The sequence below is a fragment of the Nestor notabilis genome, unplaced genomic scaffold (genome assembly GCF_000696875.1).
Source record: "Nestor notabilis isolate BGI_N333 unplaced genomic scaffold, ASM69687v1 scaffold6163, whole genome shotgun sequence".
NCBI lineage: Eukaryota > Metazoa > Chordata > Aves > Psittaciformes > Psittacidae > Nestor > Nestor notabilis.
Window position 1 is genome coordinate 1 of NW_009920500.1, and position 14,607 is coordinate 14,607.

Here is a 14,607-nt window from a genome sequence, read left to right on the forward strand (position 1 = left end):
CCAAACCCCTCTTGCACCAAGACAAGCACAAGTGTTTGTGCTGCCAACCAGACCGACGGGTTAAGCATCTCCACTCATGTTCAAGCCCCTACATAGCATTAGTCTGACTGGTGCCATTGGTCCTTCTGCTTTGTCTGCTCATATCATCTGTTGTTACCCTGGCTCAGTGCTGAGAACTGTCAGGTTCACCACTTGGCATGCCCAACCCCCCCAAGCAAGCATCTCATGGCCAGACAGCAGCCCTTGACTCGTTTTTACCAGGAGCATGCCACCTTCTCAGCTGGCAGGTAACAAAGAGCTGCGACCTTCACAGGCCCAGCTGCGAAGCATACTAAGCAGTCCCAAAGACACTTATGGTCCCAACACCTGTATGTTCCCCTGAACAAGTCTTATCTGTTCCCACCACACAAATGCAGGCATGGTGGCAGCCTGCCCCAGGAGTCCCCTCAAAACACACATGGGCACAGCAACCATCTGCAGCTTGCCAGGACAGACCCTGCAGCAGACACTGATGGGGAACCAAGCAGTGACAGGCTGTTCCCAGTTGTTCCTGCAAACATGGCAAAGTGCTGGGAATCCTGCTCCTCCTCCCTGACCCCAGTTTTCTTTATCCTTCCTAGCCATTTCCTCTGATTTGCTCAGCTCTATCTTCAATTTGATCTCTTTGCAGTGAAGCAAGGAAGCAGCCACACACCAACGACAGATGCTGGGTCACAGAAAACTCTAAACCTCCTCTTGAACAAATACACTGATTGTGCTTTATTGGCCTCCTGTGCTAAGGCAGGTTTGCTAACCCTGTTAATAGCCCTGTACCCTCTCTCCAAGCTCTTTCAAGCTCTTGTTTGGCATGTGCATCTAAACCTGGGTGGAGCATGTGGTAAAGGCTTCACATTCAAGTCTTACCATCTGAGCATTCTAAAACAAATAGTCCCCCAACAAACTAACAGAAGTGCCAGTACAGTTTATATTTCTTGAAAGAATCTGTCTTTGGCTTTATTCTGTTTTCTAGTTTCTGAACACACAGGGCATATTTAGGTGGTAGTTCGACACCCCGTCCCCCCAAGTCAAATTGACATGAAGTGCCACCAGAAGAAGTGGTCACACTCGTCTCCTTCCCCTACTTCTGTTATGTGACTAAATGCTCCCCATGCTTCTCTGCGAAGATGAGGGCATGTTTGCAGAGCAGAAGCTGTGCTTCTTACCTGAACAACACCAGTGGAAACAGTCAGCACTGAGCCGGATGAATTCTTAGCACAGGCAACACTGAGACTGTCATGTAAATGGGAGACAGGTAATTCCTGTCACCCATTCCTAGACATTTCCCTGTTCAGCTGTCCAAGGAGTAGCCTGTTCTCCCAGCCACCCTGCCACAGCTCTCATGCTCCTTTCCTTTCCTGTAGATGTGAACAACTTCAGGATTCGACTGATGGCCAATGGCCATCAGTGTGACTGCTGTATCCACGTTCGAACGAGCCAAGGCTATTAACACTGTCCAGACTCCTCTATCAAGCTTTTTGTCTGCGAACAGTGGATATTTGCAGCTAGCTGCAGCTGTGGGAGTGGGTGCACAGAGCAGCTGTATTTTTGTTCTGCATCATGTAGAGCCTTTTTTAGGCCTGACAATGGTGTGAAGCCCCAGGTATTGGGGTCTGGAGCATCTCCCCCTGTGAGGTGTGAGAATTTTGTGATTACTTAAAGACCTCATCATGCATCAGTCCTCCTGGCTTCACTTTCAAGCCTTCTTCACTAGTCTGGGGCTAAAAAGTTGCTTGATTTAGTTCTAGTTGAGCACTAAACTTCTGCTCTGGTACAAACACTTGAAGAGCACAGCCCCTGTTTTTACTTTCACGTTGCTAGTTCTCATGCAATGTTTGGAAGAGCTGAGCAGGACAAAGAGAAAGACATAAACCTCTGTAGCTGAGCCCTCTGTACTCTCAGGCAGACATGCACATGGTACCCATGTGGTAACAAACTTCTCACAAAGCAGCAGCTCTTGAGTATATGACAGGATAATCATTTCCTACCCTGCCACATAGGGGAATTTTCAACCACAGTGCCAAAATTCACAAACACTGACAGCGTGACAATAAAGCACAAGGAATTTAGGTGCAAGGGGCACCCAAGCTAAAGGCATCCAGTGACTATTCACATCTTCAGGCTGGAGCTGTGTTTGGTGGACTACAGGTCTGTGGCACCAACCACATCCCGGCTGAGAGGAACCACCCATGTTGGGAGATGTGGTCTCCACAGATCACAGTCTGGTATTTGAGACAGAAGCTGCTGCAGTGTGCTCCCTTCTACATCAATTAGCAAGCGCTCTTGATTTCCCAGCAAGCTGCCAATACATCCCTACTTTCATTTCAATACCCACCACACTGGAATCTGCCGGGACAGCAGTAGTGTCAGTGAGCAGCAGTGCCACACAGCTTCTTCTGTGGGACATGCTGGAGTGGGTAGGAGCATCTAGCAAGACTTGCCTCTCTCCCACTCCCACCTGCAGAGGCATCTCTGGCAAGGAGAGAAGAGCCCTCTCTAGAAGATCTCAGCACGCAAGGATGCATCCATCCCTCCTGGCTAAGCTAGTGACCATCCCTTGCTAACACAGGTGGCAGGAGGCAAGCCAACACTCAGGTAGATGGTGCTGGCCAAGGCTGGCATTTTCCCAGCAAGGAGAAAGGAGGGAGCTGCCTGCAGGACAGGAGCTTCCTCTCCAGGAGGCCTTGCTCTCCTCACCTCCGCTCCTCTTTCTACAGACAGGCTTGGTGTTGGCAACTGGTATTGCTAACAGGGAGAGAGGCTGCTGGGGCGGGCGGAGGGGCAGGCACTGGGCAGGCTGCCTGGGTCACTGCTTGGTGCTGTGCGTTAGCAAGCATGAGCTGCGGGCTGGGGTCTCCCTTGAAGAAGGCTCCGTGGCTCGGCGGCTCTCAGGCCTGTGGGAGCTGATCGCGACGGTGGGGGGTGAGAGTGAGTGAAGCTTTGAAGAACAGCTACTGCTATACACTCGTGGGTCCAGCGTGGAAGGCTGTGCTGCAGCATCTCAAGTGTATACTTATATGCAGAAGTTACCCAGTCTGTTGGGCTGGCAGAAGAAGATCATTATCTGGCAGCTGCCTTGCTTTCCAGGGACACCTGCTTTCCTTTGGTTGCTGGACTCTGAGTCTGGGTTTTTCCTCTCTGCCGTTTTTTGGCCACGCCAGGAGAGGGCAGGGAATCTGTCAGCCCCAGGGCCTGAGCTGGGGGCTGGGGTCGCGGGGAAGGAGGAACACGCTGAGGAGCAGCAGTCCCTGCCTTATGCTGCCGGCAGGGAGAAGGACTTTCCCTCCGCGGGGGCAGCTGGCTTCTGGGGGAAGCGCTGGGGTTTCTGGAAGGAAGGACGGGGCTCCGAGGGGATGCACAGCTGGACCTCCGTGAGCTGCTCCGAGCGGGAAGGGACGTGGAGCTCGGTGAAGGAGGGAGCCGGCTTTGTATCTGCGCTGTCCGGCACTCGTTTGGGATGCTCCCAGAAGGTCTCTGTGCCTGCAGCCTGCAGGGGAAGAGAAGAGGGAAGATGAAAGGGAGTTTCTGCAAGGGGCTCCGGGCTTCTGGCACGTTTGACATGAATGTTGCTGGGCAATTCCAAGGTGTCTCTGGCACCAGGATGACAGGAGCTATGCAGTGAGGAAGATGGAACACTGGTTTGAACACCACCCTCTAACTCTTGATGCTGTCAAGCAGTGTTTGCCTGCAGCACCCTCTGGAACAATGCATGGGCATGGTTTGGCTGATAGCATATATCGTGCAGCATGGATGCAACAGCCTCTTCCAAGGCTGGAGATACAACCTGGGTACGTGGGCATGAGCTGGCTCAAACCAGTTGGCCTCTGTGCTGGAAGATAAAGCAGCCCACAGGGATTCCCTCCTTTCAGCCCATGTCTCTGAAAGAGCAGAATGTGCTGGACCTGTGGCAGAACCACGGCAGCAGCTCTGCTCCCAGGCTGGACCACCAGCACCAAGGCCAGGCAGGAAAGCCAAACAGTGGTGAATTCAGGTCTACCTCCACTTACATCTCTGCTGATCTGACGGAGAGCCAGGTACCTCCAAAAAAACTCAAGGCACAGGGATGAGGGGATTCAGAGCATGTGGTGGTGGCCCAAGCTGTGCCAGAGCCCATGCGTGTGCACCTCCCTCTCTCCAGCTCTTCACATGTTGGCCATCATCTGAGGTAACCACAAGTGGCCACCTCGCAGCCCTTGCAGCTCTAATCACAGTAGCCAGGGCCCGGCCTCCCTGCGGAGACACGGCCGTACCCAGCATGCTGCAAACCTGCTCAGCCCTGGAGGGACCTGCTGTTAGCAGGATCTGACCATAAGGAGGAGCTTGTGGAAGAGGAGAAGGCCTCAAAACCAGGGCAAGTGAAAATGGGCTCAGCCCTTTGGCCAAACTGAGCCAGAGAAGACAGAGAGGTGGGAATTTCACGCACCATAAGCTGAAATGACTGTAGGAAACAGGGATGGACCATGCATTCAAGCCAAGGGAAGTGTAGAGCAGCAGGAGATGAGCAGAGCCCTGGCTGCACCTCCTTAACCAGTCCAGCATTTCACATTGCTCACTGTTTGGGTCTTACCTGTGGGCAACAGCCGCATCCTGCGGGGAGCTGCACAGCGCTGCCGTCGTGGCAGTCATGGAGCTCTCAGCCTTGGCTGCCTCCAGCAGTGCCTTCACTGGGGTGATGGGCCGAGGAATCCTGCTCTTTGTGCTTGTGGCTTCTTTCCCCAGGAGGGCAGCCCTCTCCTTCCCTGCCTTCCTTGGGATGGAGTCATCTGAGTCATGGGTGTCCTCCTCGGAGCCAGTGGCTGAGAGCGTTTCTGAGGCCCGTCGCCTCTCATCGCTGGAGGATGCTGAGGAGGAGGCCCCCGAGGCCAGCCGGAGGAGGCGGCTTTGCCTCTTCTCCATCACTAGGCGAGCCAGGTCAGGTTGCTTTGCTCTCTTATAAAGCCTCTCTTTGGCTGAGAGTGAAGTTGAAAGGTCTGAGCCAGTGTCCTCCTCGGAGAACAAGATGGGTATCCGACTTCTGTACCTGGAGCCCAGAGGTCTCCTGGGGCCCTGCTGCAGTGTGTCAAGGAGGGTCTCTGCTCGCTTAAGGGGCTCTGCCACTGGTGCTGACTTCTCCAGGTCAGGCTCCCTTGTACCCATCTTGCCAGGCTCTTCTACATCCACCGGGAGCACCACTTTATCAGAGAGCTCTGGCTTGTCCTCGGGAGGCTTTGCTACACTGGGAAGGGCCAACTGCTCCCCCACTGTCTCTGAGGTGGTTTCAATGGGGTTAGCTGAGAGTGCGCAGCTCTCCGTCTCTGCCCCTTCTAGCCCCGAATGTATGCTCCCATTCTCTACCAGCACCAGGTTGTCCTCCAGCTCTTCCTCGATGATGACCTCCTCAAACTGGCCTGGAGGGCAGTACTCCTCATGCCTCATCAGCTGGCCGCTGGAAGACATGACATTTAGGTGGGTCTTCTCGGCGATGTGAACAAATGTGCGCTCTACTTTGGTAAAGGGGGAGGAAGCTGTAGCCACTGCCACAGGAGGCTTTGGTTCAGATTTAAGGACTGAGGACAGGGTCCCTGGCTCAGATACATCCAGTTGGCTCCCCATAGGCTGTGGCCGCTCGCTCTGAGGTGTCAGTGCAGCAAGAGTGCCCAGATCAACTTCTGGAGGCAAGTCTGCGGTCACTGGAGATTTCTTCAGATCACCTGGTGAAAACAGCACTAGCGTTTTTGAGCCTTCCTCCAGCTCCAGGTCCCCATCAGCAGTGGACGCTCGACCCCTGGAACCCTTCTGGTCATCAGCCAGGAGTGTGGATGGGGCACACTCCTGGCTGCGCTCCGTGCTTTTCTGACTCAGATCGCTGCTGGAACCACTGTGCATGTCAATCTCATCCCCTTCCTCTTCCACCTCCTCCTCCTCGTCTTCCTCCTCCTCGTCTTCTTCCTCCTCATCTTCCTCCTCCTCCTCTTTTCCATTAATTTCCAGATAAGGTTCCAGAGGTTTGCAAGGAGCAGTCAAGACAACATTTGAGAAATCAACTCTCTTTATCCGCTGGGATACCTTAGGCTTTTCCCAGTAGTTGCACACATCTTTTCTGAAGTCTTGATAAGGCAAACTTAAAGGCACCGCCTTGGGCAGACCATTCATTTCAAATGACTTCAGCATGAGGGCCTGCAAGAAGACATATGTGACAAAGGGGTTAGTATTCAGACATAACATTGACATGGACAACATCAGGATCAATGGCAGTGGGAAGCATCAGTGGAAAGCAACGAGTCCATCAAGCTTCCAAAATATGCGCCTGAGCAGTGATCACCTGATCATTCAATTTGTACAAACCTTAAAGAGTTTCACTGATACTTATCAATGAAGGCAAAAAAAAGTGCCTTCTTTGCTAAGCTGCCTTTGCTAGCAGTTTTTAACCTGGACCTAAAAGAGCTGTTTGCAAGCAATTCCTCAGGATTTTTTCATGTTTCCTGGTCTTCTTCAGTATTTATATATTTATTTCAGTGTTTATCATAGAATCATAGATCAGTTTGGGTTGGAAAGGACTTTAAAAATCATCTAGTTCCATTTACATATTTACATATTCACTCCTTCCTTACTGGAACCATTCAGCAGCCATCTTTTATGCCCTGGCCACAGTGAGCTCAAAGGGCCCCTCTGGGCTAGATAAATTTCCTGATCATTTTCTAGTACCATCCACCACTGCGGAACCTTTGTAGAGCTCCTGTGTTCCCTGCTGTGTTCCTCTTTCGCTCCTGCAGCTCCTAATTCTGCCTTCTACAGGCTCCTGTTTCCACTAAAATGATCAGCAGTTCATGAAAGCTGACATATAAAGTACCATTATTAGACTCTGGGGTGTCCAACCACTAAGAGCAACGAGAGGAGAGGACAGCTGGTAAAGGCAGTGCTTCTTGAGCAGCAGGCTGGGGTGGAGAGATTGCCTGTAAGGTACCAGGAATTGGCTGTGAAATGATTGCAGATAATAGGAGCAGAAAAGCAGCAGCACACACACATGCACACGCTTCAGCCAACCAAGCAAAAAGGGCAGCATACATAGGAAATGCCCATCGAAGTCTGGCCTAATTAACAGGTGGTTGTAAATGAAAAACAACAGCAGCACCACTCTGCAAAATGGGTTTTAAAAAAGCCATTTAGGTCACCCTTCTACTAAGAGGGTTGGAAAACAAAAGCCTCCCCATGAACTCAACCAGTCAATAACCTTGAAAAGGCCTAATCATGAAGAGCTCCAAACATCTGCATTTTCAAGCAGCATTTGACAGTGTCAGAGGGTATTTAGGCTACATGACTAAATAAGCACCCATTGAACTGTGTGGGCTCAGAGCAGCCAGCAGCTAGCACGTCCACCTGGTGTTGGGAACATGTCTTTTTTTTCTCGGGGAGGTGGGGGGGAAGTCCTCAACAGCTTTTCAGTCATGATACAACTCCAAATTGTGCTGAGGATCTCCATGTTACTCTGTGCAGAGCAACTGCCTTATTAGTATGCCTAAAAAAGTGTAAGCTCTGTATGCTCATGTATAAAGAGGGACATTCAAATAGATGGGTGGGCAGCATCAAGTTGTTATGCATGGTGATAAATTGTCATCCATTTAGTATTTCTTTTTATATCTTGCAAATTAAAACACAGGCTGGTTTTGGCCATGCCTCTGGAGTCCAAAGCTGCTCCTCTTCTGTAATTCAAGCTGAAGCCTGGCCCTGAAGCTGGGCCTGTATTAGGCTGATTTGGGCTGTCGCTGACCCACTCTACCTTTTGTATCAGGATGACCTCAGACTGGTAAGAGATACTTACCACCCTTTGGAAAGAAAATGACACATTAGGCTTCCTCCCTCAGGCATTTTTTGGAAATAAGTCCATTCAGCAGCCCAAAATTGGATTCTGTCTGCTGGCTGGATTTGGTTTTCGCAAGAAATACACCCACAGTGCTACCCTGGAGTCCTGATCACACAGATGTGTTTCCCCAGTGGGACCAGGACCTGATAAAGAAGCTCTCACCAGCACCTGAGCCTCCCCCTGGAAAGAGTAAAAAATCCCCAAATACTTCACCCCATTTTCTACATGCTGTGGTTGATGGTACAGTTGGAGGATCACTGGTTCCTCTTTGCCTGTGTAAACCTTCAAATCTCCTCTCAGCTCTTAGGAGCCTGTGTCATCTCATCTGCTTTCTTGTCAAGGAAAACTGAATCCAGTCCTGCAGTGTACATCCTAGATAGGCCAGAGATATGGTTTCCATGCCCTGCAGTCTGTCCCACCAGCAGCACTGTCTCCAGCAACCACTTCTTCCTCAACAGCTAAAATCACAAGACATACTACTTACAGAGCAGTAAGGTGTGACACTGACCTGGACAGCATGACATTGTGTAATAGAAATAATGGTTCTTCTTCTGCTCTGGTCCCCCTTTGCTGTCACTGAGCCAGCCTGTAACACCTTCCTAACCTCATGTACTTCCACCTTTGGCTGTTCAAATTCATTGTGTTGTTTAGCAAACAGATTGCCTCTCTGTCTGTCATTTCATTTCTCACGTCTTTTCCATTTCCCTGTGTGGACACTGCACCATAAGCACAACAGTGATTGCTTGGCTTCAACCTACCTTTGTGAGGCTTGGGCTGCTTAACCTGTTGCGTGCAGTAACCCAGAACTGCCAGACAGCATTCCTTAAAGCAGCCTGAGACTGGGGTTGTTTTCCCACTGTCAATGCACCATGGAGAAAATCCAAGGAGCATAAATATGCCAAAAACACAGAGCACAGGTTACCGCCAAACCCAATTGAAAAAAACCGACTTAGTTGAAATGTCACCTGGGTCAAATATTATTTTAACACATATTTTCTTACCTTCATTCCTATCATCACCTGAAGCTGTTAACAAGGAACACTGTCCTAGGCCATCAAAGTCTTCATGGTTCACTTAATGTGATGAGCAGCTAGCCGCAGGTGGGCATCCTGCCTGAAAAGCTGTTCCCAGTTTGAAGCCCTTACTAGAGAAGCTTGTGTCCTCTCTTGACAGCCATCGCGTGTCTTTTGTACTACAGCACACTCAGCTGCTTTAGGACTATTCCCCAAAGGCTGGAGAATTGTTCTGCTCTGCTGTACCAATGGAAAGGAACTGTGGGAAGATGTCAGATCAGGAGTGGAAAGGCTTAGTCTGTAGCGTAAAACTGTAAAATAACAAAGGTATAAGGAATCTCTGGAGGTCTCTGCTCCAACCACCCCTCAAAGCATGACCAACTTACAGCTGGCTGCTCTGGGCCCTGTACAGCTGAGTGTTGAGTATCTCCAAGGCTAGAGAAGAATCCTAACCCTCCATTCAACTCCCAGGAGAAAAAAAGGGACTTATACACTGTACGACCTGGAAAGTCAAAGACCACAGCATAATCCTTGCTCACCTGCCTGCACAAACTGCTCTCTGCCTTTGAGGAGTTGGGATCTTGTGCTGCTTCTGCAAGGGGCAAAGTTTCCACCAGCCTCTCCACAGGTACTGCACCTACTGCCTGCAGTTTCCTTCTCCAGCCACTTTCAGGAAAACGCTGAATTAGTAATTGTGCACCTCATACCAAACCAGACAGGGTCTATCACTGTATTTCACAGAATCACAGACTGATTTGGGTTGGGTTGGAAGGGACCTTAAGGCTCATCCAGTTCCAACCCCCTGCCAAGGGCAGGGACACCTTCCACTAGCGCAGGTTACTCCAAGCCCCTGTGTCCAACCTGGCTTTGCATTTCCTCTTCCAGCCTGATCCCATACAGACCAAGAGCAACTGGGGTCGAGCCGCATACTCCTCTGCAGCAGAGACTGCTTTCAAACCAGGCTGCTGATGAAAGGTGAGCACAGTCAACCCCCCTGAGCAGCTCAGGCAGGGCATGACTTGCAGGACAGCCACAGTTCTGCATCATTTCCCTGGTGTTCTGGGGGTAGAGGGTCTGGAAGTTTACCAGATGTTCCTGGACACCTTGTTAAATGTACTGCCAGCCAGGGGAAGATGCCCAGTGTAGGAAGCCAAGAGAAATGTGATGAACTGCTTGTGCTGTGTTTGTAGGTGTGGATTGTACCAGCTTACACTCAGTTTGGATGCTGGTAACCAACAAGGCAGAGCTGTAAAAACTTCCATAAACTGGGTTTAATTGTAACGTGCTGCTGCAGTGTGACTGGGTTCAAGTCAGTCAAATTGGTACTAGTCTGAATTGACGTGAATGGAACTAAGAGTGTGGCCTTCCCAAAGCACATTAACACATCTCCAATAGTTTCTATTCCCAGATCAGTCTTAACAGCAGGTTTTCAGAAATCACATCAGTAAATGATAATGAAACTCTCACTGTTCTACCAGACCTCCTTCATCTCCCTGCCTGGTGCTCCCACATTGCTAAGGTCGAGCAGGGAATGCCTTCCAGAGCTGGAAAGGCAAAGGGAGTAGAAAAACAGAGCCAGAAAGCACACAAACAACCCAGCCATCACCAGGGTGCTGCCTTTGATTCTTTAATAAGGTTTTGGTAGTATACAAGCTTTTTTTTTCTTTTCTTTTTTTCCGATTGTCTGGATTAACATACATGGATTTAAAAAAGGCACAAAATCCATTGCACAGCTTCTGTTTTGTTTGTTTTTGATGACATTGCCTGTTCATTGTGGTTTCAAGTGTAGGATTTTACAGTACTCTGCAGCATTTACAGCATGGTCTACATACAGGTAATCAATGCATGCTTTTATACAGGAGACAGAATTCCAATTCTCTCTCAGTATTTCTATATACACAATAATACAGTGTTTTTCTTCTGAAAAAAAGCTTTAAATTGGTCTTGCATGCTCGGTGTGCCAGAAGAATTAGTGCAAGCATATATTACAGTGTTATTGCAGTACAAAAAGGGGTTGACCTTAGGCTCTAAAGGGATTAGATACAGGAAGAATAAAAAGACCCAAGGAAAACAAGCTTTGGATCCCTTTAGTCAACTACGTCCTCCCAAGTGGATCCCTGCTCAGTACAGCCTTTAAAGCTACAGCATTACCCTCGTCTCCCTGCTGCCCTCCCCCTGAGACGAACTTCCACAACTTCTTCAAACCTCCCATCCCTGGCCATTGATGAGGACTTCTGGCAACTTGAGGAAGCCCTTCTGCTGTGCTCCGAATGCCGGAGACCTGCCCGAAGGGGACTTCCCTGAGATCCACTGCTTCCAGCAAACTCAAGTCCCAGCAGATGAAGTTTCTCAAGCAAACCAGGAAGCACGACAGGTTACCTACAGCTTTTGTCTCCTCCAAGTAGAAATGACTACAGAAACCCACAATCATCTCCTACTTTGAATAGCAGTTGGTTCTCTACGGTTTGGACTCTCTCCTGCTTAGCAGCAACAGAAGTCTAGCAGGTGACACAAGGTAATGCAAAGGAAGGATATGCTGGTCCCTGAGATTCTTGATGGGAGCTGGAAAAGTCAGAGAAGCAGAAATCAAGTTCCCAACATGACGTTAATTGTTCCATTGGGAATGGGAAGAGGCCTTAGTCCTGAGAGATGCAGGTGGCACACAGGCAGCAAGAGCTGTAGTCCGGTCTTCCCTGTAACGGCTTTGATTTGGATACTATCAGGACCTTAGCATATCCTGGAAGTGACATTATCCTCTGCCAACATAGACTAAGCTTGTTTGGGACTGGGAGATTGGGCAGGACTGACAACAGTGAGTGGGAAAAACCCTAGAATCTGAGTTTCTGAAGCAGCTCTTTCTTCAGCCCAGCATCAGATGAGGTAAAAGGAGCAGGGGTCTTAGAGCTGCCATGCTTGCTTGCAGGACCTCCGCGTTCCAAGAATCAGCACCATAAATGTCAGAGAGATGTTCTTTCCAGCATCAAATGCTCCACAGCCTTTCTCTTCTTTTTTCTTTTTACCAAGGTGAACAGGACAGTCCAGTCCCATGCTGGATAAATGCTCTGCTCCTCCCTAATTGTGCTTTCAGATGTTTAGGTTTGTGCCAGTTTTCCTACCGTCTTGGATGGAAGCAATAGCTCTGTGAAGGTAGAATACCTGCCCCTTCGCTTCCCACCTCTGCCCCCACCAGTGTCTCCAGCAAGAGTCAAGGCAGAGCTCCTGGTCTGAGCAGACACGGGGGTTCCCACCTCATTCTTACCACTCGTAAGAGGCTCAGGAAATGGTGAGCAAAGTGGAAGGAAATGATATTCCAAAAGTTGTCCTACTCCCTAATTGTAAAGGCAACTTAATAGCAGCAAGAAAGAAGAAGAAGGAAATTCTGAAAGCTAAACATCTTCCTTAGCCATAAAAATAACCAGAAGTCAGCAGTGCTGAGCAAGAACCCGATCTGGCTTTTTTATCTTAGGAAGTACCAAGCTGGAGGGGAAGGAGTCCCATGGAAATCCTCCTTATCAGACTTATTCAGAGGAAGTTTGCCATTACTGCATTTCACATTGCCAGATCAATTAATTGCACTCAGAATTAAACAGAGAAACGTGTTGGAGGAAGCCCTGGGGATTCTTATGAGGCAAGTGCACAAGGTGAGGTAACCGACTTGAAACACTTTGCATATGGAAAAATAAAACCTCCAAACACAAAGCAATTTCCTGTTCAAACACTGAGAGACATGCAGGTGAATGTAAAGTGGGGATTGCTTCCAACCCCCAGCTTACACGGTTAGCAGCTTGTTTAAAATGTACATTCATTGTGACATCATTCTCTCAACAGCAGGTTTAATACAAAGGAGTTGCAATACATCAAATAATCCTTAGAAACATTTCCCAGAAATTAATCTTGGTGCTGGCCCATGGAACTGCAAAAGCAGGTCTGTGTGTTCCAGCTGCCCAATCACAAACCTCATGGTATAATAATGCAACCAAAAGAAGTTAGTACTGCAGTGATCAGCCTTTATGCATTTAATGTTCTAACATTACCCAAAATAGGTGTTTGCATACTAATAAATTACATCCTGAGTGGCAGCACCTGCCACCAGCTGATGGTGAATGGAGGGGTATGTGTGCTACAGGACACTGCATTAAGAAACTGGGCTGAGCCAGGCTGCCAAAATCAGATCTGCCATAAGCAAAGGAGGCCAGTGTGCCACCTGAACCAGACACCATGGGGATACCTGCTGTAACTGACTGAGATCCGTTCTTTGCAACAGCCTTTCGAGCACTTGGATGTGTGCAAAGTGGCCCATGACCAGCACGGGAACGCTTCTGTAAGGCATGACCACATATGGCCATTCACACGCCATGTGTGGGTCATGAACACATAGAAACATACATACAATCAGAAATGGAAGCTCCAGCAAAAAAGCATCCCAACACCACCCTGGGGACAAGAGTGAACTCAGGAAGCAATCTGGCTTAGTTTGGTCAACCTCTGCAGAACCTCTCACTCTGGCAACTATAGGGGAAGCAGGTCAAGAGGAAAAGCACCCATGTGCTCCAGCTGAGAAATACCTGGGGCAGTTCATTCATTACAAACACTAATAGGAGTTTAGGGTTTTGCAAATCATCCATGATTTTCAGACCTTTTCTGCTAGGAAATGTAGTTTTATTTTTTATATAGCTTGCCTCTTGGAGCCTGTCTGGTACTGCCAACAGAGCTCCATGAATACACCATAGTGATCTCCAAATAGTTCTTTCCCATTTGGGAAAAACAGAAAAGGAAAAATAAAAGTAAAAACTTCTCTTTTGAACAGATTGGGTTAAAAGAGCCCTTTCTTATTCAGTGTGAAATTGATCTCAGCTCCAGGTTGAGTTCTGAGAGTGGTGTGAATAAATCTCCACTGACAACCAACCATCAATAAAATGCATCGTTCATCTAACCCAACACTTTACAATTACAATAAGAATAAAGTAGGTCATTGACACAGTATTATGTGCCTGTAAGTGTGAATGTGACTGGATAGCATAGAGACTCTTATGTAGCTCAAGGAAAAGATTCTAGATTCCCTGGACAGAGTGGGAATCATCAATCCCTCCAGATGAGCAGCAGAAAATCTCTTTATGTTTTCAAGAGCAATCTTGTGCTGCTGCCAAGCACTTTGAGGTTCCACATATACACATCACGGCAGATGGAGGTGTGAGAGGGAAGGGCATTAGAAAACAGGGAAAGGACTGAACATATTTTTCCATGCTTTCTGATCTTCAGTCTCACAGTGCAGCCTATTGTTGAGCTATTTTACAATACAGGACTAAACTAGCAGTGGTTATATTTTCTTGCCTTAATTTTATTTACATAGGATCACAGCACCAGAGTCAAATAGTGCACTTCCACAAGAGAGAGCAAGTGAAGCTCCTGGTGATTTGCAGTCAAGGAAATACCTCAATGATATTGGTTATATTTGGTATATAGGTCCCACCCGCTGTCCTGACAATGTCCAGATCATGAAATGATATTCTGCCTCCTGAATTCTCTCTGTGCAATCAAACTCTCACATCTGGCTTCATCCTGACATGTTCTGAAAAGGCTTTATTTGCTGCTGGCTTCCTCAAACAGCAGGGAAGTGAATCACAGGAAAAATAAAGCACTTGGGAATCTTTTGGATTAAGAGGCCACAGGAAGATATGAGGACTGTCACTATTAGTACTGTTTCTGAATAAACTCTGG

At 48.5% G+C, this 14,607-nt stretch overlaps 1 protein-coding gene across 1 annotated transcript in view; it reads right to left on the reverse strand.

The window, feature by feature from the left end:
* Positions 1 to 3,096: 3,096 nt before the first annotated feature.
* The window catches only part of LOC104402735 (tau-tubulin kinase 1-like), a 64,587-nt gene continuing 53,076 nt past the window's right edge, over positions 3,097 to 14,607 (reverse strand). The window contains exons 15-16 of the mRNA XM_010010692.1: positions 4,604 to 6,177; positions 3,097 to 3,523 (exon numbers count right to left, since the gene is read on the reverse strand). Of these exons, the coding sequence (XP_010008994.1) occupies positions 3,097 to 3,523; positions 4,604 to 6,177 (2,001 nt within the window). The remainder of the gene's footprint in view (positions 3,524 to 4,603; positions 6,178 to 14,607) is intronic.